General features: G+C 50.2%; 10 protein-coding genes across 10 annotated transcripts; 6 read left to right on the top strand and 4 right to left on the bottom strand.

Moving 5' to 3' along the window:
- Positions 1 to 452: 452 nt before the first annotated feature.
- An07g07230 (uncharacterized protein) lies at positions 453 to 2,345 on the bottom strand (the record flags this gene model as incomplete). Its single annotated transcript, XM_059748574.1, has 8 exons — positions 453 to 530; positions 675 to 759; positions 804 to 840; positions 951 to 1,091; positions 1,418 to 1,518; positions 1,606 to 1,641; positions 1,690 to 1,953; positions 2,269 to 2,345. The coding sequence occupies 8 exons, from the start codon at positions 2,343 to 2,345 to the stop codon at positions 453 to 455; spliced, it is 819 nt and encodes a 272-aa protein (XP_059606916.1).
- Positions 2,346 to 2,774: 429 nt separating this feature from the next.
- An07g07220 (uncharacterized protein) lies at positions 2,775 to 3,016 on the top strand (the record flags this gene model as incomplete). Its single annotated transcript, XM_059748573.1, has 2 exons — positions 2,775 to 2,861; positions 2,981 to 3,016. The coding sequence occupies 2 exons, from the start codon at positions 2,775 to 2,777 to the stop codon at positions 3,014 to 3,016; spliced, it is 123 nt and encodes a 40-aa protein (XP_059606915.1).
- Positions 3,017 to 3,571: 555 nt separating this feature from the next.
- Positions 3,572 to 7,507, bottom strand: An07g07210 (uncharacterized protein; the record flags this gene model as incomplete). Its single annotated transcript, XM_059748572.1, has 5 exons — positions 3,572 to 3,840; positions 3,893 to 6,810; positions 6,916 to 7,063; positions 7,195 to 7,416; positions 7,480 to 7,507. The coding sequence occupies 5 exons, from the start codon at positions 7,505 to 7,507 to the stop codon at positions 3,572 to 3,574; spliced, it is 3,585 nt and encodes a 1,194-aa protein (XP_059606914.1).
- An 83-nt stretch (positions 7,508 to 7,590) lies between these two features.
- An07g07200 (uncharacterized protein) lies at positions 7,591 to 8,383 on the top strand (the record flags this gene model as incomplete). Its single annotated transcript, XM_059748571.1, has 5 exons — positions 7,591 to 7,621; positions 7,876 to 7,971; positions 8,039 to 8,088; positions 8,147 to 8,200; positions 8,294 to 8,383. 5 exons carry the CDS (start codon positions 7,591 to 7,593, stop codon positions 8,381 to 8,383), a joined length of 321 nt encoding a protein of 106 aa, XP_059606913.1.
- Positions 8,384 to 10,076: 1,693 nt separating this feature from the next.
- Positions 10,077 to 12,496, bottom strand: An07g07190 (uncharacterized protein; the record flags this gene model as incomplete). The annotated part of the gene is made up of 6 exons (XM_001391756.1): positions 10,077 to 11,254; positions 11,309 to 11,451; positions 11,503 to 12,020; positions 12,088 to 12,246; positions 12,298 to 12,415; positions 12,474 to 12,496. 6 exons carry the CDS (start codon positions 12,494 to 12,496, stop codon positions 10,077 to 10,079), a joined length of 2,139 nt encoding a protein of 712 aa, XP_001391793.1.
- Positions 12,497 to 12,919: 423 nt separating this feature from the next.
- On the top strand, positions 12,920 to 15,467 carry An07g07180 (hypothetical protein; the record flags this gene model as incomplete). The annotated part of the gene is made up of 5 exons (XM_001391755.3): positions 12,920 to 14,298; positions 14,806 to 14,845; positions 14,949 to 14,979; positions 15,229 to 15,326; positions 15,414 to 15,467. The coding sequence occupies 5 exons, from the start codon at positions 12,920 to 12,922 to the stop codon at positions 15,465 to 15,467; spliced, it is 1,602 nt and encodes a 533-aa protein (XP_001391792.3).
- An 857-nt stretch (positions 15,468 to 16,324) lies between these two features.
- An07g07170 (uncharacterized protein) lies at positions 16,325 to 16,724 on the top strand (the record flags this gene model as incomplete). The annotated part of the gene is made up of 2 exons (XM_001391754.3): positions 16,325 to 16,423; positions 16,491 to 16,724. 2 exons carry the CDS (start codon positions 16,325 to 16,327, stop codon positions 16,722 to 16,724), a joined length of 333 nt encoding a protein of 110 aa, XP_001391791.1.
- A 1,246-nt stretch (positions 16,725 to 17,970) lies between these two features.
- An07g07160 (uncharacterized protein) lies at positions 17,971 to 19,423 on the top strand (the record flags this gene model as incomplete). The annotated part of the gene is made up of 6 exons (XM_001391753.3): positions 17,971 to 18,107; positions 18,166 to 18,312; positions 18,430 to 18,526; positions 18,602 to 19,066; positions 19,124 to 19,245; positions 19,321 to 19,423. The coding sequence occupies 6 exons, from the start codon at positions 17,971 to 17,973 to the stop codon at positions 19,421 to 19,423; spliced, it is 1,071 nt and encodes a 356-aa protein (XP_001391790.1).
- Positions 19,424 to 20,493: 1,070 nt separating this feature from the next.
- An07g07150 (uncharacterized protein) lies at positions 20,494 to 21,643 on the top strand (the record flags this gene model as incomplete). Its single annotated transcript, XM_001391752.3, has 2 exons — positions 20,494 to 20,881; positions 20,949 to 21,643. The coding sequence occupies 2 exons, from the start codon at positions 20,494 to 20,496 to the stop codon at positions 21,641 to 21,643; spliced, it is 1,083 nt and encodes a 360-aa protein (XP_001391789.1).
- Positions 21,644 to 23,840: 2,197 nt separating this feature from the next.
- An07g07140 (hypothetical protein [truncated ORF]) lies at positions 23,841 to 25,331 on the bottom strand (the record flags this gene model as incomplete). Its single annotated transcript, XM_001391751.3, has 1 exon — positions 23,841 to 25,331. A coding segment is annotated over one exon (1,491 nt), but the record flags the coding sequence as incomplete, so codon positions are not given.
- Positions 25,332 to 25,345: the final 14 nt, after the last annotated feature.

The following is a 25,345-nucleotide window of genomic DNA, read 5'->3' as shown; positions in this document are numbered from 1 at the left end:
GGAGAATGTGTAGACAGTCGGACAGCTAGCCAGGACGATTCGTGGCAGCGACTAGCACAGGTGGTCGCAATAATCCAGTCCTAGGCAGTCATAATGAAGCCAGACCGCCAGCCGTTCCGCAAGTATGATTCTCGAGATAGCGATAGCCGCAATAACACCGTTATCACCCTAATCGAAGCAAAAACGCCGAACCCCGATCCTGCGGATGGACAGGTTTTGTCGAGAGAGAGCGAAGAGGAAGCCGAATGGGAGAGGATGAGGGTCAGCAGGGCAGTAGGGCAGCAGACAAACAAGCGACCAAATTCGGGGGAGAGTCTCGGCTAAGAAGTGTTAATGCTGGTACCATGGGACAGGAGACCGCGTAACCCCGGAGAAGTGGCAGCGAGTGCGGGTGGCCGGCACAGGCTTTGGATTCCCTCCAAGTAAAAAAGACACTGGGTTTCCTGCAGACGTCACCGAAGCATCATCCAAGTGGTCAACACGAAAAAGTAAATGAAGCAAGCAGTGAGGCTACACGCAAACGGAAGACCCTGCAGGAGAGCGAACAGCGAAGATAGAAGCTGATGGGAGAGGAAGAAAGAAAGAAAGCAGGCAAGCAAGAATGCAAGCAAGAAGACAGAAGGGGGGAAAATCACGTAAGGCTGGCCAAGTCAGACGACAGCCAGTTATCGTACAGCGAGCAACTCACCACCACCACCAGTAGCAGAGAGAGAAACACCGAAACGAAAAGAGAGAGAGAGAGCGTGGATACTCCATGGCCTGCATGGCCACAGAAACAATGGAGTCGGACCGGGCGAGCTTACTGAATTGGACCATTCACAGCAGCCACCGTCCCCCATTCTGAGCAACACATAGCCAGTCAGTGGGAAGAGGGACTTTCCGAACAATACCGTACCTGTCGGGGATCCTTCAATAGTCAGTTTCTATCCGTAAGACGTGAGTTGAGTTACCCCACAGGCTTATCGAGACATTCCATTCTCTCCCTCCAGACTTATCGATTAGCGTGTTAATGGATTCCCCACTTGGCTCCCAGGCGGTGGCGGTGGTTCCCGGCGGAGTCACCACGCGTTCCGAGAGGCATTTCTTACCGTCTGTTCCGGTCAGTGAATGGTCAATTTAATTTGAACAATGGGCTTCTGATTCATCTTTTGCAGAGGCAGATAAGAATGGTGGTCTCATGGACATATTACTCCAGATCAGAAGTTCAAGTCAGCCGATCAATCGAGAAAGTTTCACCTGTCAAGATAAGGATGGCGGGAAAGGGCATTACGATCGGTATGCAAACGACTGGGAAGAACGGTAACGATAGCAATGATAGTATTTGGTGTTATAGACCCGTCTCGTCGAGTGGAGGCTTAGCTCTTTCCTTTCTCTTTCACTGTCTCTTCCCTGTTCCTTGTCTTGAAAATGCAGTTACCTGGAGACAGCACATCCCTCAAGATTCTGCCATTACCCATTTGCAAACAATACACTTGAACAGGACAAACAGACAAATACCAACTCAATCTCAATTCCAATCTCAACATCTCACAACACACAAACGCCTCTCCGAAGAGAACAAGTGAAGAAAAAAGAAAAGAAGAATAGAAAGAGAAACCCCCAAACCCAATCCCTGTACATCCTCCATCCTCCTCCTCTCCCCTCTCCACTCCCACCAAAAACAAAACCCCAAACCCACTTTAAACCCACCAAGCAGAGCCCAGAACACCACTCCCCATGCCACGGTACACTGAGAGACCAGCCCAAAGCACCACCACAACAAGACAAGGGCCCAAGCCCGAACCGACCGGGGCTCCGTCCGAATGGCGGAAAACGGCTTTTCGTTCCTGGTCGGGTTTGTTCCTCTTACCTTCCCGGATTGTGCCCAATGATATTGCAATTGGGTGGGGGACTGTGGCTAAGTCAGTAAGACAAGCGATACAGGTGGGCGAGGAGAGGAAAACGGTCGTGGTTCTCCACCCCACACTAAGTATTTCCGTACAGTGCTAGTATGTATCTAAAGGGTGGATGCTGAGTGTGTGTTGCTGCCTGGGTTGTAAGTCGTTGTTCGCCTCTCGGTTATACACAGTAGGAACGGAGTGAGTAGTGTGGTGGACATCGCCACCACTGAGAGAGAGAACACTGGTTAGATAGGAAACTCTATGTATCGATTGATTAACATATTGACTAGTACTTAGGTATTTCCTCATGAAGTAAGGAGAGATAGATACATGCAGAGTATTTACTTAATGCGATAGATAGACTACAGTAGAGGGTAGCTACTCGTACCTGATTGTTTGACTGACTGACAGGTCACCGGCCAATTCCCCCAAACCAGTAAGGTACCCATCCATCCATCCATCCATTTATCCATTCAACCCCCGTCCTAGTCGATACTTAGTATCCACCTTTTCGTCCCTGGGTCCAGTCCAAGTACCCATCCACTTTTGTCACATTCGCTAGTGACAAAGTAGATACTTTCTCTTACTTATGTGATAGGTAGGGGTCCCCCGGGGCACACTTGGTTTCCCCATTTTGGAGTCGATGTACCCACGGAATAGTACAAAGAGTATGGTGTATAAAAGTGACCCAACATGACTAGCGCTACTTACTTTTACAAACTGTAGTGGTTCGTTGGAAAGGGGGAAGGATAGACCTGGGGTCCTCTAAGCCGAGGAATCTGACTACACAGTACCTCCTGTTAGGTGTGTGATCTCACAATGCATCACGGATCCTAACCAGAGTTTCTCAGGCGGCTGACGGCCACGAGTTCTACTAGTTACTTTGATAGCTAAATGACTACTACCGGTATGGCTAGACTATTACTTTTACGAGCACTAGCCTTTGGCCTTTTCCCCGCTTCTACCCCCGCAGTTGATACGGTAAGCCCGGCGAGATCCTCGCGCCATGTGGAATACGAACCAAACAAATGGTGACTAGGTAAGTTGCATGAATGCGTCGTGTCTTTCTATTCGTGCCCGCTTATTCTAACTGCAGACAGGCTCTTGCTGGCTTAGAAACATATAAACACTCATAAAGGTCAAAAAGCGAAGAACACCACCGCTGAGGGTATATCGGATCTCTCATATGCACGTACTGCCAATTCTCATCACCCCTGGGCCATGCATGGAATCAAAGATGGTCCAAGTAAATGCAAAAGAAGAAAAAGAAAATCATCTAAACCAAAAGAGCATAACAAGATGACGATGGGGTATCTCAGCCTCCGTAAACCTCTATACAAATGACCCACGGGCCTCCCGGTCTGTTCAGGCATTTTCGTTATCATCCATTCCAATGAATCCCGTCCCGTCTCGTGCCCCAATCCACAAGTCCCCCACGCTCCTAAATGCCCTTGAACCTATTCATCCTGCTTGACTCCATCCATTTTCATCATTTTCAATCATAAGTGCCACTTCATGTGGAGTCATCGCATACGCTGGTCGTCATCTCCATCTTCAACATGATGGAAGTAAAAGCAAGATTGAGAAAGACCCATGTCTTTGCATAGGCGGGCGTGCGATGTCTGGAATGCTGCATAATAGTATCCAACGTATCATGCCATGGCGCGTTTTTATTTACTTTGTTGTAGAGCTCAACTGTCAATCATCCATGGATGCTCCAAAACTTCACTTATCGTCAGCCGGTTGTCCACATCTCGGTCAAGCATCCTTCGGATTAGGTCGATGCAATCCTCCGAGAAGGGCAAGAACGGAACTCGGAGAGGGTGGTCCAAGATCTCGTCAACATTGTAAAAGGGATTCTCTTTGTAGACGATGGTGTAGAGTAAGATACCAAGGGCCCAAATGTCTTGCTCCTTGCCTCGGTAGGATTTGCCCTGAAGAACCTCGGGTGCCGCGTAATCTTGGAAAAGTTAGCTTTACAGATTTAGGCTAAAGAATTGGGATATATTTACCAATCGTGCCCACGAACACATCAAAGGGTCCATTCTTGATATAGGCGGCACTTCCAAAGTCGATCAGCTTGATCCGACCCTCACCGTCCAGGATGACGTTCTCATCCTTGATGTCGCGATGCACAACCAAAGCCTTCGTATGGAGATGATGAATTGCGTCCACAACCTGCTTGAAGATGTTTTGGCATTCCGCCTCATCCATATTTGCTTTCAGCTCAATGTAATCAAAGAGGTCCATTCCAGGTAGCCCGTGTGGAGTCATCTCGATGTAATAATTGATATCATCCTCGAAGAATCCTTCCATTTCGACGATGTTGGGGTGTTTCAGACCGTCGCGTCGGAGATAGTTCAGAACGTGGATTTCCAATGGCACCGTTCCTAGACGACGATCGCGGGTCCACGTATCCACCAGAATTCGTTTCTTCGTAACATACTTCAAAACGACTTTCTTGGTTGGGATTTTCTTCATGCGCGCAAGCTTGACTTCTCCGTAGGCCCCTTGGCCCATCTCCTCGAGGATAATGTAATCGGCAATCGTTCGTTTTTGGGGCACCTCTTTAGTACCAGTGGGCCTTACTTCGGGCATTGGCTGGACTGGTTTGTCCGTTAGCGGTTGCGAAGCTGCCTCACTTAACGCCTGACTCAAGGTAGAAGTCGGTATGTGCGTCTCTACCGATGTCCGCTCCGAGCCAATGGCATAGGGAGTAGAAGCTGTTGTGGAAGCCAGATTCGAGGCCGAAATAGAAGACGGGCTTTCGGTCCGGGACGGCGGAGAAGGGAAGCCAGCTGCAGGAGCTGCCGAATGGATATGTCTCGAATACGTCACCCAAAGTGCGTATACAAGCTCTGTGACAGCTTCAAACTCCGAGTCGCTGTGATCCCCCGAAGTGGATTCATCTCGTGCCTTGGGGAACATTGTACCGCTCTTGGCCACACGCATCTGGACATCAACAGCAATCGAGGAGCCATCGCGATGCACGGCAGCAAGGCCAGAGGGTTCTAGGAAGACCGAGGCCACATTGGATTTGCCATCGCGTAGAATAGAGAGGGTGCGCGCTCTCCGGAAGCTGGGTTCGGAGATTACTAGACCGTCAACCAGCGGTACACTCTCCTCCTCGGTGAGCACGTTCAGCAAGCTGTCGAAGCCAGGTATCAAATCATTGATGTGTAGGCCTTCAGGTCGCTCATGTCCAAACAGCGCTGACGAGAAGACTGAATTGGAGCTGACAATTTTCAGAGTCGAAGAGGATAGCACCATCATACCTGCGACATGAGGAAAGCTAGATATTCGAAGGCATCTTGAGCGATCGCCTTTAGTGATAGTGGACGGTATGCAGATACCAGCTGATGTGCGAGAAGCGAAGTACTTTGTCTCAGTGATTTTGTTGAGGCCTCGATCGACTGGAGATTCAAGGCAGTCGGGCGGAAGACTGGGAAGTAATTCCGTTATCCGATCTCCAGTTTTTGCCGCACCCTGACCCCAGACTTTGTCAATATCACCGGTGGCGTCAGCAATGTTCCAAGATTCATCACAGCGAACGAATGCAACATTCTCCTGGATCTCCTCCATGACCCAGATCAAGCCACCACGCTTTTCCATCACCCAGATGCTGGCAGAGCCTCTCTTGCCATCGCGCTTCTCGATGGGTACCACATCGCCGCACAGCAGTACACCTCGTGACTTGGTTGCCGGGTGATTCAGTTGCCTTGCGCTCGAGCCGTATCCATCGTCAGTCTGGGCCCGCCTTGGAGCCCTCGCTCGAGAAGGGGGCTTGCTGAGCAGCTGCGCTGTTACACCATTGCCCATCCCCATCGATTTCGGATTCACGGGCTTAACGCGAGTTTTATCCGGCGAAGGTTGGGCCCTTACGGCAGCATCAGTAGCGGGGTCCCGCAGTTTCGACTCAACCCACTGTCTGCGGTCTTGCTGTACGACTTCGAGGATACTTAGCTTGCGGAGCTCCGCTTGTGTGACACCAAAGATGAGACACGAGATGTCATTCGCCGCCAAGATGGTCCATGGTTCATGCGACTCGGTCCTGAAAACGGCTTGTGATGCGGGTGTCCACTTGCTGCTGTGGGTGTGTAGGACAGGAACCGGGAAACCATATCCTAGAGTTGAGGTACTGGTAGGAGATAAGGGGTCCGTGGTGGTGAAGGGTGCTAAAGTCTCCATCAGCTTGCCCTGGGCAGTAATAGAGCCAGCCTCGGTATAAGTACGTTTTTTTATGCTTACGCGCCTGGGGTACGGCCTTGAGTCTGTCCTCAGCGGGGATGCTAGATCTTCTGATGCTTGGCCAGAGGAACGCAGAGCATCGGGCAGACCCTGCTCCGGCGCCGTGCCCTTGAACTGTTCCGCGGAAAGCTGGGATTCTGCAAATGCCCTTTCAAAGATATTGCCACTGTCCACATCAGCAGGTCCAGTCATAGGCCCGCGCGATAACCCAGCGTAGTTGTAGCGGTCATCCTTCCCCGAAACGCTTGTTTTCGACAAGTAGTCCACCACGCTTTGGGTGTCAGCATCTCCACCGAAACGAGCCTGAGCGCCAGCAAGCCCCGCATTGTTGCCGGTGGTCCAGCCGAAGCGGTCGCGCATGAAGTCTATTGACCTCTTCAGGATATTATGCCGATTATTCAGGAGTTCCTCGGATTGCTGGGCAAAGGAAAACGAGTGCAGCGATTCGCACGGGAAGCGATGGAGATCTTCTAATGTGCCAAATTCTTCGGTTGATGGCATGCGGCTGGGATGGGCTCTGGTCGAAGAAGCGGAGCGTGGTGAAGGTGAGTGGCTACGTGAGGTCATAGGCGCGAGCGATGAGGCAGACATGTTCGGAAGGGTAAAGACGCGTGATGGCTGTTGACGTATGCGATCTAGACCAGATGGGCCAAGTCCATGTTCATGATCAAGCAGAGAAGACCTGCAGAAGAGCAATAGAAAATTCCGTTTAGTTTCTGTCTGCGTGCTTTGCGCAAATGCATATACAATTCTAATGCAAGGAGATCCCCGCCCATCGGTCACTTACCTAGAGAGATGATCATAGCCCGAGGAGAGGGTGTCTGCAGAGTATTTCATCGAGTCCTCCGTATGCACCGAGAGGCGTCTCATAAAAGGGTCTGACTCGGGCGACGCGGATAGGGGTCCCACGGGGGACGACAATGGGCTTGGTTCACCTGTATGGCAGGAGGTCGTTAGCTTCTGTTCTGCCAATATCCCTTTGCTCCCTCGCTAATTGTGATATCATCCGCTTCTCCTGCGCCCCTCCCGAATACACCCTTCAGCAATGTGGAATGAAGTGGCTGACTTGTTCCGAGATGCATATCCAAATATGTGGGTAAATGGTCTGGATAAGTCGATTTAGATTCCAATAGGTTGGACGACCATTTCGGCGAAAGTTCGACACGGTCGTCATTTCGCTCTTGCAGCTTCGCCTTCCCAGGCCGAAGCGCCTTGGTCGCCATTTGCGTAAACCTATCGAAATTGTCCTGCTTGAAGCCAACAACTCTTCCCCTGCTGGATTGGTGCGCTAGGAGAAGCAGCGGAAAGGGTGATGATCAAAGAGAACAATCACAGAAACTGGGAGACTAACCATCGGGATTATAGGAAGTAGAACCCATATTTTCCCAAGTAGGCGAGAGCGTAGGGGCCAGCACCGACCAGACCGATTGACAACAAGCGGTTCAAATCGGCGCAACTCGAAATGACTTGGAAACAAAGAGGGCTAGGAAAAAGTGACGGCGAGATTTATTGCTACATGGGATAACAGAACATTGACCATCCACGGCGGTTTGTTTGGCGAGACCTGCAAGTTTCTTGTCTGTCTGCCTCCCTTGTGGTTATCTTATAGGGAAAACTTTTTGGTGCTCTGCTTCGGGGTCTCTTTTTTCTTTCCCTTTAGTTTTTGTCTTTTTCTTTTTTCCACTTGCAGATCGGTGCGTTGGGGGTGGAAATAACGAGTTACTGCGAGGGGGGAGAGATTAACCAGGACCTCCTGCTTGTCGGGATCTCAATGCACTGAATGAGACAAACAAGACTTGCAGTGAGTCGGTCAGTCCGTGGTCGACAGTGAAGGTGGAGGGAGGTTAAAAAAGGCTGTCAGCGGACTGCGGGCGGGAAGTCGAGTGGGCAGCTGCCTCGTGAGGTCACAGGTACCATACAGTTGCGAAGGAGGCGTAGCACGCGGGGGGAGAGGAACAAGGTAGCTGGAGAAAGCCTAAGTAGTAAGGGAGTCTCTTGTTGGTCGGAATTAGTCACAGGGAGGCCAATGGCCTGCAGATGAAGCAGATGTTGCAGTGGCGGGTGGTAGAAGGGTAAGGAGGTGAGGTCGGCGCCGGGTCTTCGAACCGACAAATGTGGCCAAAGACTGGCCAAGGAAGAGGGGGAAGTTGTAATGGCCTCTCCAGTACTGGGGGGAGACCCGTGAGAGGAGGATCCGATCCTCTGGAGAAAGGGATGCCGTCGTAGGGAAGGAAAGGGAAGGAAAAAATTGGTAGAAGCGAGTAAGTCGGGGTGGGTAAATAGTGGAGACCGTAGTAGGGAAGATGAAGATGTTAACTTGACGATGTTTCTTTCTGGGAGGGGGGGATAAATGACGTTCTGTTCTGGTATCCCGCGGACGTAAGACTATTAGAAGAACCAACAGAAATGAGGTTTCAGATGATCCTTTCTCTTGCTCCCTTTTTAGTAGTCTGTCTAATGGTCTGTCTAGTGAGTACCTAGGTTGGGTATTGGGTCTTGTTTGGCAGCTCCACGCACGAGGAGGGGAGCTGTCAGGGAAGCCAAATAAGTAATAATAGTAGTAATGGTAGATCGGACTCAACCGGGGGAGTATGTAAAAACTTTCGAGAAGTTCAAGCTAGCATGCCAGTCAGCCTGCCTGCCAACCCGTCGATGATTTTCTTTTCTTTCCTTTTTAAAGAGTAGTACCAGGTCAAAGAAAATATTGGTGGTCCGGCACGGTCGGGGAGGTCGAGGGGAAAGGGGAAATAATACATGCAAAAAAGGCCTTCTTCCCCTCCTCATACCCATCCTGGATTCATGCGAGCCATTGACAACAACCACAAACTATGGAGTCACTAATGCAGTCCATCAATACCCTTCCAAAAACAACCCCCCATCGAGGATACTACTAGAGTTCCTAACTTCCTTGAGTCTAACATCCTCCACACACCGTTAACTACTACGGCCTCCAAGCCACTCATTCCAATGGAACCACCCCAACCATGCATGGTGGTGATGTAATTCCCGACGGGCTGCGGACGAAACCGATCATTTAGTATACTTTCATATGGTTCGATCCATTCTGCTAACTTCGAAAACATGCTTCTGGACTACTCCAGCGTATTATCATTCTTCCGATCAATTCCTTGTTCGACGAATTTCCCCTCCAGCTCCTAGTCTACTACTCCCCCCAAGAGAAAGTGGATGATTCAACTTTCTGCTCGCCATCTTGGCGGCCCAAAGTAACTCGATCAGCCAGCCCCCGTTGCGGTTGTAGATCGCCGCAAGCACCGAATGATTCAATTGACTTGATTGGGACAGACCGCACAGGGAACTACCGGTCTTCGACTTCCATTAGACAGAAGGCCCCGACGATCAATTGTACACGTCCGCACTAAGCTCACCGGCGGGTTCCAGACCAATTGGCGTTCGCCGTGGCTGCACAGTAAAGACACTGTTTGGAACCTTAGAAGTTAGAACGTCTGCCAGTCACGCTGGCATGTGGAGGCCGCGTTGCTTCCATGGAAGATCGATGCGATCAAAGGGCCCCAGTACCGAAAAGTTCGTCGACAACTTACGCAAGTCAGGTTCCTGCTTAGGCACTTGAATTTCTTGTTGCCTACAATAGTCGGGCTAGCTTCAGGCTCCCGTCCGGCCTGCTATTCCCACTTTATCCTCATTTCCTTCGTACATTCATAGTACATTCATAGTAGTCTCTTGCCGTGGCAAAATCCCTACCCGAGTTCCCAGGGTGATGATAATTTGATAATTATTGAGATGGACGCTATGAGCAAACGGACCGGATAATACATTTACGGCCCGTCGAGCCACGATGCAAAAGAAATGAGCAAAATCTGTAGTCCGATGCAGTCGCCTCACCAACGGCGATGGGTATAACGGATCACTAAGGTTTCTGGAGGCTGACTTCGAGAAAATATGTTCAGTCACACAGAAATCGCATCCGGACTATTCACGAGCTTTGGGTCCCCGAAGACTCCGCAGCGCCAGTCCGTCGGCCTCAGCGTCAGGTCTTCCATGTTCCTCGTCACCGTTGCCAAATAGGGTATTCGGTTTGGATCGCATTTCTCCATGCCGGGTCTGTTCGGGCGGCACGGATGCCGGACTAACGAAGCTCGAAAATTGTCGCCCGCCCCCGAGCATCCACGAAAACTCTGAATCTGCCAGTGATGGACGTACCGCATGTCGTAGTGGCATGGGTGAGGGAATCTGACCATTGCTTGGGGCTTTACGGGTTTTCGTCTCGCAATCAACGGACGATCGTGATGACTTCGCAGACACACTAGGTTTGCGCGTCGCCGACGAGGCGTCACTTGATTTGCCCAGCACCGTCTCAGCTTGCTCGCTCGCGGGTTTAGAAGTGTCAGATAGCGATTCCTGGTCTCCCTCGCCACTTTCGCTGGGACCCTGCTCCACGGTACCTGGGGGAATGGAAGAGTCTTCAAGACAGCTCTGGACTGACTGAACTTGGGTGAGCGCCTTTTTCAAGGCGTCCGTGGTCTTTTTGTCGATACCCTCTGCTCTCATCAAGTGGCTCCGGATGTCATTTAAGGAATTGCCGAGACTTTTGGCCAGTCTCCTGTTCCGTTCCTCCAGTTGTTCAAGCTTTGTCTTCCATTGGACTGCAATGTCGGTGCCATGGTCCCACGGCATGCCTATAGTCGAGCTTAACGGTTCATACCGTGCAGTCCGGGAATAGTGCTCCGACTGAATAGATTGCATGTTTCTCTTGGCTTCACTCACCGCTCCCCGGACAGCCTTGGCTACACCCCACGCCTCTGTCCGACGCTGTATGCCCTCCGAAACGTCCTGGAAGAGCGTCTCCAGACTCTTGGGGCTGTTCCTTGCAGGCGACCTGGAAGGGGAGCTGCTTTCGCTTAGATCTCTTGAGACGCTCCGCAAGCGGAACTTCTTGCTGTTTAAATGCTTTGGGCTGGGTTGCCCGAGTCCTTTGGTGGGATCCGGTGGTCTTCCGGAATATTTGGAAATAATGAATACTCCTCGATCAGGAGTTGGATTTTGCTCCAGGTATACCGCATCGTGTACGAAGCTCAGGGGTTCGTGGGGTTGAGGGGAAGGGTAGCGAAGCAAGAGACCCAAAGCACTCGAGGAATCGGCACGCAAAACTAGATCAACTTAGCACGTTGTAGCAAACCGTCTGCATAACAGATGTAACTCACGTTGCCATCGAATTCGTAGCAGCATGGCGACGCACACAAAGTCTATGAGTTCGGCACGTAACCCCTCCGCAAAAAGGCGATCCCAAATGAGAAGAACATCTTGGAAAGCGAACTCTCGACCAAACAGCAGACGCATCCAACGCCTTTTGAGGTTAGCCTTGCAATTCAAGAGTTGCATAGCGTACTGTACTTACGTGAGGAAAATCTGCGGTAAGATTTCAAGGGCTTGCAGATGATCCGCCAGCTCCAAATCTGCGGTTACTAACAAATCATTATGAATCCGGTGGCATTGGTGAACGATCGGTATAACGTCCGCCTGGCCATTCTCTGATCGGTGTCTATTATGCTCATAATACACGCGAACATTCTGCATAACTGAGCAAAATAATGTAAAAGAGTCGTGCTCCACATAATCGGCATCGAGGAGAGTGTGCATCAGGTCATCATCGGCTTCTTTGGCGCTGGACTCTTGCAGTGACTTTGGCTCAATGGCATCCCTATCAATGACCCAGAGGAGAGGAGCAAGAATCTCATGCATCCCTTGACGATAGCCCAAGTCGGGGTTCAGTTTCGAGTAAATGAACAAGATGTCGATCATTTTGGACTTGGTAGAGGGCTCGCGAAAGAAGAAGTTTTCCTGTAAACATCGATCGACGTCCTGGGCGATATCCGCCCTCGACTGCTCGTCATCACGTAACGTTTGCCATGGAGACTTCACAGGTCCTCTCATCAGCCCGTCAAGTCTTCTGCCAAAGAGAGCGTGGCCAGAGATAACATACCGCTTCATCATCCGCCAGTGGATCAACTGTCGACTGCAGGTCGTCTGGATGTTCGATGTATTTCAAAAAATGGGCTTTCAGGGCGACATAAACACTTCGCGAATCGGCGATCTTTTGCGACCATTGCGCTCGGTCGAGATCATCGAATAGCAGAAACGCCTACGCTCAGGTAAGCACGATGACCAGGTCATAATGGCCACGAGCGCATGCCTTCCAGCAAATAGACCTCAATCCATCCTCGCACAATTTATCTCCTTGTTCCGACCGAAGGGCAGTCCGGATATCGGCGGGGTGGTTATTGTCGCGAAAGAAGGTATTCCATCGTTGCCTGGCCGATACGTTAGCTGCATCTGTGCTGCAGATGGGGGACCGACGCATGGATATACCTTGTCTCCTCAATGCCCCTCATTTCACCAAATGGCTGCTTGCCGGAATGAGTTGCCTCGTGTTGGCTAGCGCTTGGAGAGGTGAGGGGACAGAAACACGGTGCCGCCCGCAATTTAAGTACTAGCGGCGATCGTGTGGAGGAGCTGCTAGTGGACCGCCTTGGAATTTCCCTGGCTCAGCAGCCACACTTCCGGTCACGCTTTCTCTGCCTGTCCACCGGGGAGTGTCTAGTTTGGGGTTGGAGGCGCTCGTCGCTTTGGATATAGAGCTTGAAGGAAGTTCAAGGCGTTGCTTTAATTAGCTCTTCGACCTTTGCGACACATTTATTGTTAGACGTGTTCTCGTTCTTCAGGCCGCAAATCACCTATTATTACTACCAGTGCACACGCCTTATTTCACGTCAATATAAATATATAGTCTCTCACTATCATACAGTCACCACATTATGTCTGCAGATCTTTTTGCTGAGTTTGGTATGGGGACTGCTCCCTCTCCTTCACAGAGAGGTTCAAGCCAGCAGTCATCCGCTGGGTTCCAGTCGACGTCTTTGATCCCTGACTTGGATGCATTTGAAGGATCTTCCACCGGTCCTTCATCCATCTCGAACAAAAACACAACAAAATCGGCTCAATTCGACGACGGCTGGAATGACTCAGCTTTCGAAGCGCCTAGTACATCAGGGCTATCCCAGTACGGGCACGGAAATGATATCTTATTTGATGCCACCCTTGAAAGTATTCCAGATGATGAAAGCGATGACTGGGGCGAATTCGAGACTGCGGACGTGCCTGCTACTAAACCACCATCAAATGCTGGGTTACAACCTCACAAAGTTTTGAAAGAATCTAAGCTCACGCCAGTCGCGAAAAAGCCGGCGCCTTCCGACTTGTTAGATTCATTATCATTAAGTGATGATATACCACCATCATCTGAGCGGAAGCCCTCTGCGAATCGGGTGGTACCTGAAGCACGCAAAAAAGGATTGCCAAATCCCAAACCGACTCTTTCTACCCAGGAAGACCCTTTCGAGGACTGGGGCGACTTCGTTGACGGCCCGCCTACAGTTCCCAGTCAAACAATTACCTCAGGTGCTACAGCTTCAATATCCCGGGCGCCTCGCAAGGAGGTGCCGTCCCCCAACTCTATGGTTGGTCCATCGAAAACAATAAGCTCTTTCCCAACATCTAGTCATCCTACAGCAGCTGCTCAAGTCCGTCCGACCAATATACCTCCACCTTCTGTTTTGCTTGAGCTATTTCCTCGATTACTAGATGAACTTCGGCAAGACGCCGCCAAAGCAAGAAAGGATATGCAACAGAAAGAACAACTTGAGAATACCGCAACTCTGATTATCTACACGCTAAAGACTGCCGCGCGGGTTGTTGCCGGCAGAAGCCTACGATGGAAGCGGGACTCCATACTGAGTCAGAGCATGAGGATTGGCCCAGCTCGTTCAGGGAAGTCGGGAGGCATGAAGCTCAACACAGTAAACAAGAACGAGGATATCAAGGAAAAGCAACAAGCTGTTGATGTACTTGCCATGTGGCGTGACCGGACCGCAATCTTCAATTCCGTCGTTCAAGCCACCAAACGACAACCAGTTCAGGTCATACAGGAGAATACTCGGGTAACGACACTTCCTGCTAATCAAGGGGCTTTGAAGGCGCCTCACGCTTGTGCTCTATGTGGACTTAAAAGAGATGAAAGGCTGCCCAAAGTCGACGAGCAAGTGGAGGACAGTTTTGGGGAATGGTGGACGGATCATTGGGGCCATACCGACTGCAGGCATTTCTGGGAAAGGAACAGGGGTCTACTCGGACAAAGGTAGAAAGGCCACCGTATGAGCAATCAGCCGCGCAAACGTCAGCTGACATGACCGACCACTTATACCTTCAGAATCAAGCAAAACGCAAATCTTGGCCAAGGCTAATAGTAGCTACCGAATGGAATTCTCTAGAGTACGGAAGCTGCTGCTGCTATCATTGGAGGGGTTGGTATCATTTGGCAATCAACCGCTGGAAATGACTGGGTCATCTGCCAGATTCTGGACTTCTGCCTGTAAATACTGGGCAAGGGATCTTCTAACATAGATGTCTTAACCCTAGGATACTGAATAGAGAGATGCAAGTGTATCATGATGAATCATGTTCCAGAGCAACTTTGGCACGAGTGCTAGAAGCACTGACTTTTCTAGCTGATGCAAACTAGTCTGACCTCTAGTATCACAGCGTCACATAGATAGTCTTTATATCTGAAGATTAAGATGAAATTTTACCCTTGGATGTAATTGTATTGAGTCAAGATACTAGTCTAGTCACATACGAGTGATAGGACAGAGTTTAACGAGACAAAAGTTCTAGGCGTTGACTCGGTAGGTGTGCATCAGAGGACAGTCATCAAGCAAGTAGCAGAAGGTCTCAAACCACACAGTCGACTAGTAATTTTGTGACCTAACTAAGATATATCCCCAATAGACATCAATGGTTCTTTACAGACCTAAAAAGCGTGAGACATCACAAATGTGGATGACGCCGGAGAATATATAAAGGCAAAGAGGGGCAAAGCTGACGCGTTTTGACTATCTGTTAACGAAATCACTAGACAGGCCTCATCAACTTCATCTGTTAGTATCTGCAGCATATCAACTGCAAGACGCTTAATCTTGCCTTACTCCATCACAGGCGTGACTCAACTCCTGAATTCTTTTCAGTGGTAGTATACTTCATATATGATGTGAATGCACCGTGGAGACAGGTAAAGTTTCAGCCCTGCTTTTAAATCGTCTACTGCATTATGACTATAGCCAGGCTAGGAATGCCAAGAATTCCTACTATCACACCTTGTGCATCCAGGTGAGTCTAGCGTGGATCCCAAGTGCCACTAAACAGGTCATAATTCTCACTCTGCGTACGGCAGAGACGGTATGCTACGGTAAGTAGGCTGCCATTATCGGCTCAACCAGGCGGGTCGGTGATAACCGCGATAAGGAATAGGTATGCAGATAAAGGAGTCTTGGGGAGCCACTAGGACTATGCTGGCCACGGCAATAGCAGGGGATAGACATGAGAAGAAATGAAAGAAACAGAAGAGACTTTGGAACTAGCCAAGCTTACTCTAGCGGGTGGAGAGTATGATCCTAAAGGGAAATATAGCGGTCGTCATGGGGCCTGGCTCCCTTAATCCTGGTCCGATGCGGGGGTTCCCAGCTCCGGGAGCAGCTGCCCGATTACCACCTCCAACTCACCTTCTTCCATCTCGCTGCTCAGCCATTTCCTGTGCCACACCATTTGTTTCCCCCCAATCAGCTCATTCCTACCTATAGTTTTACCCTGAATAGTCTAACCTTTTCCTTCGGTTTCTATCCCACTCTGTCGACCCTTCCCGTATCGATATCACCACCTGGCAGTGGCTGACCTGCCGTCTCCTCATTTGTCCTAGGCCCATCTCCGCTTATTCCCGACAAAGACGAGCCGCAGCTGCTTGTCACCACCCCCTCGAATACCTCCCATTCCGACTGAGCTCATGTGCAGTTCGCCGGAAGGCTATATTATATTGGGGCTCTAACTCTCAGCACTAACTTCTACCTGGCAAGACAACCTCTTTCATCCGTCACAAGGTCCCCATTTTCTTGAACTACCGTACGAACAACTTCAGCCCCTCTTGCAAGAGAAGCGAAGCCACAGCAGTTTTTTGAGCACGCCTTGCATCCTTTCTTGCCCCTCTCTACTCTTATAAAGCGTCGGGCTCTCTCGTGATCTGGACACCTTCATCCACTGGTGTATTCAAAGTTCAAGTTTCAGGGCGTCTCCTGTTCAGGTGGCTTTGGGAAGGCAAGCACAATCAGGACACAATGGGTCTGGCATACAACATCTATCTCACTTCAAACAAAATCTTCGGGTGTAAGCAATGCAAAACTCACCTCGCTGACTACGACGATATCATAAGCCGGGTGAGTTGGGATACTCCCATGACATATTTCTGTGACCTACTAATCATGTATCTTCACTGTCATCCAGAATTTCCGCGGCCAGCATGGCAAAGCATACCTCTTCGGCAATGTCGTCAACATCACCTCATCCGAAGCGGTGGAGCGTAGCATGACCACCGGAAGGCATATTGTCCGCGATATTCACTGCAGGCAGTGCAAGGAGACGGTGGGCTGGAAGTATGACAAAGCATACGAGGCCAGCGAGAAATATAAAGAGGGTAAATTTATACTGGAAGAAGAACTGCTGTGCGTGGTGTGCTAGGTACCTTGATGCGTGCCGGGGCGTCCGTCTTCTTTCCAGGGATATTGATGACGTAGCATGCTGGTTTCACATGCAAGACTCCTGGGCGAAGGTCTGAAGACTATACCTGCGAAGGGCTGATACTTATAGTGAGCGTTTTCTTTGTTATATTGTCGTGGCGCAATGTGTATGGCGTTGGATGGAGTACCGCTTACTTGATGCGCAAGGAGTTCACCGCAGATCTGGAGCAATCGGTGGACCTGATTCCAATGCATAGCAGAAGCCTAGCTTTCCAGAACACCCCTTGAATGAATTTTTGCTCATTGCTGATTCCTTATTGCCGATAGCGTTAAATGCAAAGTACTTACTGCGACCTGAACCGCCAATGCCCATGTCTCCAACTCTGGTCGCGAAGTGGGGAACATTCCTCGGCGAGAAATCCGAGCATCGCTTGGAGCACACCATACAAGAACGAGGCCTGTTCCTAATCCTGCATACGGAGCAAATGAAATGTCCGATTGATAGCATTCTATAGTAAGCGAGGAGTCAAAGGTTGAATGGCAGACATATCACCGGGGGAACTGGTCCGACTGTAGACTACGAATGTAACCATATCTTCTCTCAACATCCACCTGAAAATCCCTACAAGTGCGTCTAGAACCATAGTAAGGAACTGCACAACAAGCATATAATCCAAAATAATTCAGGTCGCAGAAGGACCCTGGGGGAATCCGAATATTGCTACTATCGCTATATCATGAGTACTTAAGTCCGCGGGGACCCCGGCTGTCAAACTCCTGTCTCCCCCCCACTAATCATCTTCTTTTTCTCTGCTTTATAATTTCTCCATAAAACAGACGATATCACAATCTCATCCTACATATAATTGACCTTCCAAGTACCATCTTCCACCTACCTCCCTTCTACCCCAACAGTCACCCCAATGACCTCTCCACCATGCCACCCACCCAGTCGCCGCCATCCGCGGTCGCTCACAACTCCGAGGGGAGAGGGAGGGAGGACCCACCAACGCCTCCGACCTTTCTTTTCCTCTCATGGGACAGGAAAACGAAACTGAGGGGCGGGCAAATAAGTAATAATCTGGCGGGGTGTCCGTTTATCGGACGCGTGCATTCCTAGAGAATTTTCTTTTTCTTTGAAGTTGAACGGAACATAACTGTGAACACGATACAACTTATTTCTTCTTATTTTCAAGATTTGGAATTCTCGGCCCCCTGTGTCTTAGCCCGAAGAAGGTAAATCGATCATGTCTGCGGACAACACTATGCGCGCGGTGGTTTTCCGCGGCCCTTATAAGGTCGCTGTTGAGGAGCGCCCCGTGCCTCGGATTCAGGATGCGGGTGATATTGTGGTTAAGGTGACTTACACGGCGCTTTGTGGGAGGTGCGTCTTCTATTTCTTCTTTTTGGGTTTGGCAGAAGGGCTGATTGGTTTATTGTAGTGACCTCCATGTGTACCGTGGCATTGAGCCTTCAGGGACAGGCTATGTCATGGGCCATGAAGTTACTGGTGTGGTTGTTGAGACGGGAGATGCTGTGCAGTCTGTCCAGAAGGGGGATAAGGTCGTGAGCGCTTTTACGACATCTTGGTAGGTGATTTCATTCGTCTTTGTCTTCTTCTCTCTGCAGGAGGCATTTAGTTTGATGATCGCTGCAAGTGATCATCCATGGGGCGTTCATACTAATGCATGCATGCACACTTATAGCGGGAAGTGCTACTACTGCAAACAAGGATACTCATCCCGTTGCGAACAGAACATGCTCCTGGGTTGCGACCATCTGGATGGTGCTCAGGCCGAATATGTGAGTCAATATGATGTTTGAAGTACGACGCCATGTCCGGAGCGGATGTCTAACGGTAATGGAACCTACGCTTAGATTAGAATCCCCAATGCGGATGGATCAGTCGTTAAAGCCCCTGAGGGCGTCGACGAGAAGTACCTTGTCCTCATGGCGGATATCTTCCCGACTGGCTACTTCGCGGCGCGGAATGCATTCAAGAACTCCACTAAGGAGCAAATCGCCGAGCAGACGGTTGTCCTCATCGGCTGCGGGCCAGTTGGGCTCTGTGCATTGATCAATGCGCTGGAGTACAAGCCTAAGCATTTACTGGCGGTTGACTCCGTTCCCGCGCGTCTGGAACTAGCCAGGTCGCTGGGAGCTGAGCCCTGGAACTTCCAGACTGACCGGAAAGGCCTCGATAAGCGCGTCCTGGAGTTGACGGAGGGACGTGGTGCTGATGCTGTCATTGAGGTGGTGGGATTGAGTCCGGCGCTGAAGACCGGTTATGACCTGCTGCGGCCGTTTGGCACCATCAGCAGCGTTGGTGTGCACAATGGAGAGGTGAGTGATGTTCCGAGTCCTTTCTGAGGTCTGTAGATTGACTGGGGACATTATCAGATCCCGTGGAATGGCTGTGAGGCCTATGGAAAGAACCTCACGGTCCAGATGGGCCGGTGCCCTGTGCGGTCCGTTTCGGAAGAGGCGTTGGAAGTTTTGAAGAAGAACCAGCACCGTCTTGGGTATGTTACTCTTTCTTTAACCCTAATTTTGTGAATTTTGGGTGTTTGCAGACGCTGATGAACGCGTGATAATAGCTTCATGGCCGACAAGATCATGCCCCTTTCGCAGGCGGTTGAGGCGTATGAGATTTTCAACGCCATGAAGGTGCAAAAGGTGATTTTCGAGGCGGATAAATAGAATAGGAATGGCACGTTGCTAGATCAATGAAGATAAGATACGCTTGAGCCCTTCCCATGACATGCAGTTTGGTCCAAAATGTCATCGATTATTATGTGGTAGTAGTAATCAAGGATAACTCGGCGGGTGTCAGCCACAGCAGTACAGCACGATCATCCCAGCCAGCGCGATGAGAAGACCAATTGGGGGATTTTTTCCTGAAGTAGAAGTAAAGTAGATAGATCACACACAGCGTGAACGATGAATTTGAATTCGCGCGAGCCAGCAGCGTGGCGGGCATGAAAGGCAAGCAGGCATAGCCCTTGTTGATTGTTTCCCGCACGAGTGAACCGAAAAACGAAACTAAGCCCGAAGGTGTCGCATCAGCGCCGACTGACTGAGTGACTGAGTGACTGACTGTCTTTCCTCTTCTTTTCTTTCGCTCTCTCCTCTTCCTCTTCTTCTTCCTCCTCCTCTTTTCCTTCTTCCACCTTTTCCTTACTTTGCTCGCTTCCCACCACTTCCTCTCCGCTTCCCATACTCCCTCCTCCCTCCCTCCTCATTTCCTCTGCTTCTTTCTCCCTCTTCTTCCTCTCCATTCTTCATCCTCCTTTCCTCCTCTTATTCCCTCCACCTCTCTTCTTTCCCTTTCCCTTCTTCCTTCCGACGTCCCTTTCGTCTTCCCACCCCATCTCCTAAATCCCTCCACCTTTTCCCCCGCCCGCCGAAAACCCCTCTGAATCCATCCTCGTTGCCCCCCCCCTCTCCGGTCTCCCATTCGACTACCTGCTCCTCTTCCCGGATTTCGCAGATTAATTTTCATCTCTTCGGATTTCCATCGTCTTTCTGCTTCACTTTACGACTTTAGGTAAGAACCATTATATTTTCCTGCTCCAATCCTGCGCGCCACCTCATTTGCTTCTTTTCCTGTGTTATCCCTTCACCGTGACATCTCGCGAAAATCATCACACCCCCTCCCGTGTGCCAACACTAATTCGTGGGAAAAGTTCCGTCAACGAAAAACCTTACCTTTTCTATCACCAGAATTTTTCTATCGCCCAAACTTCACCATTCCTCTTTTTACCGACATAATGGACCCTACCGAGTTGCACGATACCACCATGGTCGATGAGACCTCCCCCAACAACGTCGACATGATTGACGATGTCGATATTGAGACGACGCCCAAGACTGAGGAAGAGTACGCTCAGTCTATGCTGACTCTTCGCGCCATCGTTTCGTCCAAAGAAGCCGGCATCATCATTGGCAAGTCTGGCAAGAATGTTGCTGACCTGCGTGACGAAACCGGCGTCAAGGCTGGTGTGAGCAAGGTGGTTCCTGGTGTTCATGACCGCGTCTTAACCGTCACTGGTCCTCTGAACGGCACTGCCAGAGCCTATGCCTTGGTTGCCAAGGGTTTGCTCGAGGGCGCCCCGCAGATGGGCATGGGTGGCATTGTGTCCAACAATGGAACTCACCGTAAGTCATCCAAGTTCTTCTACTCAACCAATATTTACTAGTGCCTTACAAACTGACTCTTGTGTAGCCGTTCGGCTTTTGATCTCTCACAACCAGATGGGTACTATCATCGGACGCCAAGGTCTCAAGATCAAGCACATTCAGGATGCATCGGGTGTGCGCATGGTCGCGCAGAAGGAAATGCTTCCCCAGTCGACTGAGCGCATTGTCGAAGTGCAGGGCACCCCCGAGGGTATCGAGAAGGCCGTCTGGGAAATCGGAAAATGCCTGATTGACGACTGGCAGCGCGGTACCGGTACTATTCTCTACAACCCCGCTGTCCGTGCGTCTGTTGGAACCACCACCAGCACCAGCACCATGAACCAGAGCGTCGGCAATGGCTACAACAGCCGTCCTTACAACCGCACCGGTAACGGTGCTGACTTCAGCGACCAGTCCGGTGGCTACGGCAGGCGATCCAACCCCGACACCAGCAACCGTGGTTATCCGCTTGTCACCGAAGATGGCGAGGAAATCCAAACACAGAACATCAGCATCCCCGCCGACATGGTTGGCTGCATCATTGGCAGAGGTGGTAGCAAGATCACCGAGATCCGTAGGAGCTCTGGAGCCCGGATCTCCATCGCCAAGGCTCCCCATGACGAAACGGGCGAGCGTATGTTCACCATCATGGGTAGCGCTCAGGCGAATGAGAAGGCTCTTTACCTTCTGTATGAGAACCTCGAGGCTGAGAAGACCCGCCGCAGCCAGCTTCAGGAGTAAACGACCAGCACAGCTTCACCCTCTCTTCACCCGCTCGACCCTCAATGAACATCCTTTTTCGGAAAACTCTAGTCGCGCGATCACCACTGCCCCTTCTTGTGCTACTCCTTTTTGATTCTTGATGCTGTCGTTTTCTCATACTATCATATTCTCTGTTACTCTATAATTCCTCTCGTATGTGGAGCTTCTTGCGCTTTACAAGAAGCCGGAGCCTGCTGAGGCGGACCATGCATGCCTGTTAGATACCAGTACTATCTCCTTGAATGAACCGCACTCGGAACCAACGACATCATGTCCCCCCACTGATGTTCCTGACTTCTCCCTTTACCCGCCCGTTTCGTTCCGTATCCTACCTAGTCGTGCCTTTCCGTCGCCGTTGATTGAAAAGTTGCTCTTCCTTCCCATCCGAAACCTCAAACCTACAATGAAACTGGGATCCCCCCTTCACACAACTCGCAATCTTTTACACACGCACACACACTGCCTTTGTTCTGTTCTACTAATCCTCTCTTCTTTTCTTGTCGAGCAACTATCCTCACTTACCTGTCACATGAAACATCTAAACCCAGGGGGCTACCCAGCTGTTTTTCTCTATTATATGCAAGGGTCCCTCAAATTTTCATCTCCGGGCTTCTCAGGCATGTACAATCAGGGACCAGGACTATCGATACTACAAAATGAAATGAAAACCTAGTGTGATGGAACATGAACATTCTCCGTTCCAGAGGATGCTAGTACCCAGCAGTAAACATAAATCTATTACTTTTATTTATCTGTGGTATCAACAACAACCACCTACTCTCATACTAAGTAGCAGACAAATAACGTCATCACCCAGAATAAGCAAATCACCTGATCATCACAGCCCACGACGATCATCTGATCCCATAGACTGAAGAACATGACGACGGCAAAACCACATGATCATCTGACCCTAGACGAACCAAAAAAAGGTTGACTAACTACTAAAATAACTTGAAACTAACCGAACCGTCGATCATCAGCTGACTGGCTTGGCTGACTGATTGACTACTAACTAACGTAGTTAACTATTTATTTAGTTAATTAACTACTTAGTCGATCGATCGATCTTCAATAAATTGTCCGTATGGCTTTGCCATAATTAGACTCAGATTTCGCTACTATTAGGGAGAAATTTACAGGTATGTATACAAAGCTTGGGGATTTGTTCTCTAACTAGTATTGATGGTGGTTGGGATGAGTTGGCTCAGGTGGAATGCAGGTTATATTTGAATTTTTGTTCAGAGTGACAGTCGTTAAATATACTTATCATCGTCTGGTGTACTTATTGATAATTTACCTATGTCATAGTACGTGTATTTGTGATAGGCTACGGATAAATGGAGAAGCAAGAAAAAGGTCAAAAAGAGGTCGTATTCATCATGTATTGACAGGAACAGAAGGAAAGTAAAATAAGAAACAATCATAGGCATAGTATACCCCTCTATGAGATCAAAAAGGAAAATAATGAACAGGTAGTAATGAGAGACAATGAAAGGATGTGTATGTATGTATGTATGTATAAGAGAAAAAGACAAGACAGATAATTCCACCGAAGCACCAGGTCCAACAACACTCCATTCATTATTCGGAAGAGAAAGGAAAAGTATCAACGCGTGTCATCACCGCAGAGCCGAATATTTGTACATGAATAGATAAAATGATAAGAAAGATAACGAGTATCAATGACAGTGAGAAAGGAAGTTGGTGATGACAAGACAAACATATCGTGAATCCCATTACTGATTGAGCTTGTGCTGTGTCGTAGTCATACCCTCCCTTGGGGTCGACTTTGACAGCAAACAAGAATTTGTATGGATAGGTAAAGAAGAAAGAATAAAAGCACAAAGGTCCGTGAGGGTCGCTTGAACGGAATGATAAGCTCGTACAATGCATTGGGTCCAAGAATGCATGCATGTGTTTTGGTTTGTTTTTTGCAATAGTCAGTCAGTCAATCAGGTCTTGAATCGGAGGTCCTCGTTAAAGGTGATGATGCAAGCGGAAAGCGCTTCGTACACCTCGACATAATGTGTGCCTGGTAGGCCGCGGAATACAATGAAAACAAAGTAACGCCGGCTGAACTGAAAATCAAATACCAAGATTGAGTCGCTGCGTTATAAGGTAGGTGGAGGGCGTAAAGGACGTGGAGATTTTTGGAGGTAGCAGACGTAAACATTCAGTCAACGCGCTGATCGAGACCATTGACGGCCTCATCAGAAACGGCCATCGGCCGCTGCCGAAGACCAAATCGTCGCGCTCCAAGGCTGTTCGCGCGCAAGCGATTCTGCGCAATCGGTGTGTAGCTAGCAGCCAGTTTTTGTGATGGGGCAATAATCCTTGTCTGCGAAGGCTCCTGGCGAGGGGTAGTGGACATAGCGTCCTCGGCTGGCATCTCACCACCGAGAGCGGCAGAGCCAATACCAGGAGACAGCCCATATCGACGCGAACCCGCTTGAATGTTTGAGCGGGATGTTGCGGGGACATAGCTGGGCGTTAATATGCTCCGACGGAGAGGGATTGCTGACTGCGATAGTGTCGGGGTACGAGGTTGAGGGAGCTGCGATGGTTGGGATGGGGTTGAATATCTAACGTTCCGCTCAGGGCTAGAGTCGGGTATGGATTGTGACGCCGTATATCCATGCGAGATCCGTTGCCGGGGCGAGACTCGATATGTTGCTGCTGGGTTGGTGATATCCGTCATGCTTCTTTGAATTGATCGAGCTTGTGGACTCTGATCCGGGGCATTATCGTCGTCCGTGTGCACCCTCTTGGTCCGCAACGAAGTTGAGAGTCGACTCAACCGTCTCACAGGCGCCGACGAACCAGGCGACTGTGTCAATTTGGCCTCTGAACTCAGATCGGTGCCCTTGTTGTTGCTTTGGTTGTCCGGAGCCGCGTTGTTCGCCATACTGGCCCGACGTGCCTCTAAACGGCTGGTGACTCTGCTGTTGCTCTGCCGTCTGGACAGGCTCTCTGGTTCCTGGATGGTGCTTCGGCGATATGGAGGGGTTGGTGTAATCGTGTCGTCGTCATTGTGGCCATTAGTTTGCTGGTCATCCGCTTTTCCCTCCAGGGCTGAAGACGGCTGCCGGCGAAGCTGATCATCAGACAGTGCGAGACACAGCTCAGTTAAGCTGCGGCATACACTGTCAGCCTTGCGCCTAGCGTGTCTGTCTGACGGAAGATAACCATTGACAATAGAAACACCGCCCGATGGAGCCTTGCTGGATGACAGTAGGGTAGACAGCGCCAGCGCATCGGTAACAGTGACTTCCAGAGCTGCGTAGACTTCGTTACCCAACACTTCCTTTGACTTGGTCAAAGCCGATTGTAAGAGGGGATGGACTGGACTCGGGGCCGCATTCTGGTCGAGGTCGCCTGTTGCTATACTTGATTTGCGGCCGCGCTTCGGCGAGGATGACACCGTAGTAACCGTCGTGGTCGCTGTTCGTGGTCGGTCTCCGGATGCAGACGAGATCGCCTCCTGGGATGAGGGCGGAAGCTTTCCAGTTAATTCTAGCTTCTTGATCCGCGATTTTAGATCCTCTAGCTCGTCCCAGACGGTGGAAGGTGCGTTAGTCGACAAGGTGGACTCCGTCCCATCCTGACGGGACCGGTCTGGCTCGTATCGGTCGCGTTCCGTGGCCTCGGAGCTGGACGGTTGCCGGCTGCTTCGGATTG

Source organism: Aspergillus niger (assembly GCF_000002855.4).
Source record: "Aspergillus niger supercontig An07".
Classification (NCBI taxonomy): domain Eukaryota; kingdom Fungi; phylum Ascomycota; class Eurotiomycetes; order Eurotiales; family Aspergillaceae; genus Aspergillus; species Aspergillus niger.
Note: the sequence above shows the minus strand (reverse complement) of the source record. Positions and strands in the feature narration are given on the sequence as shown.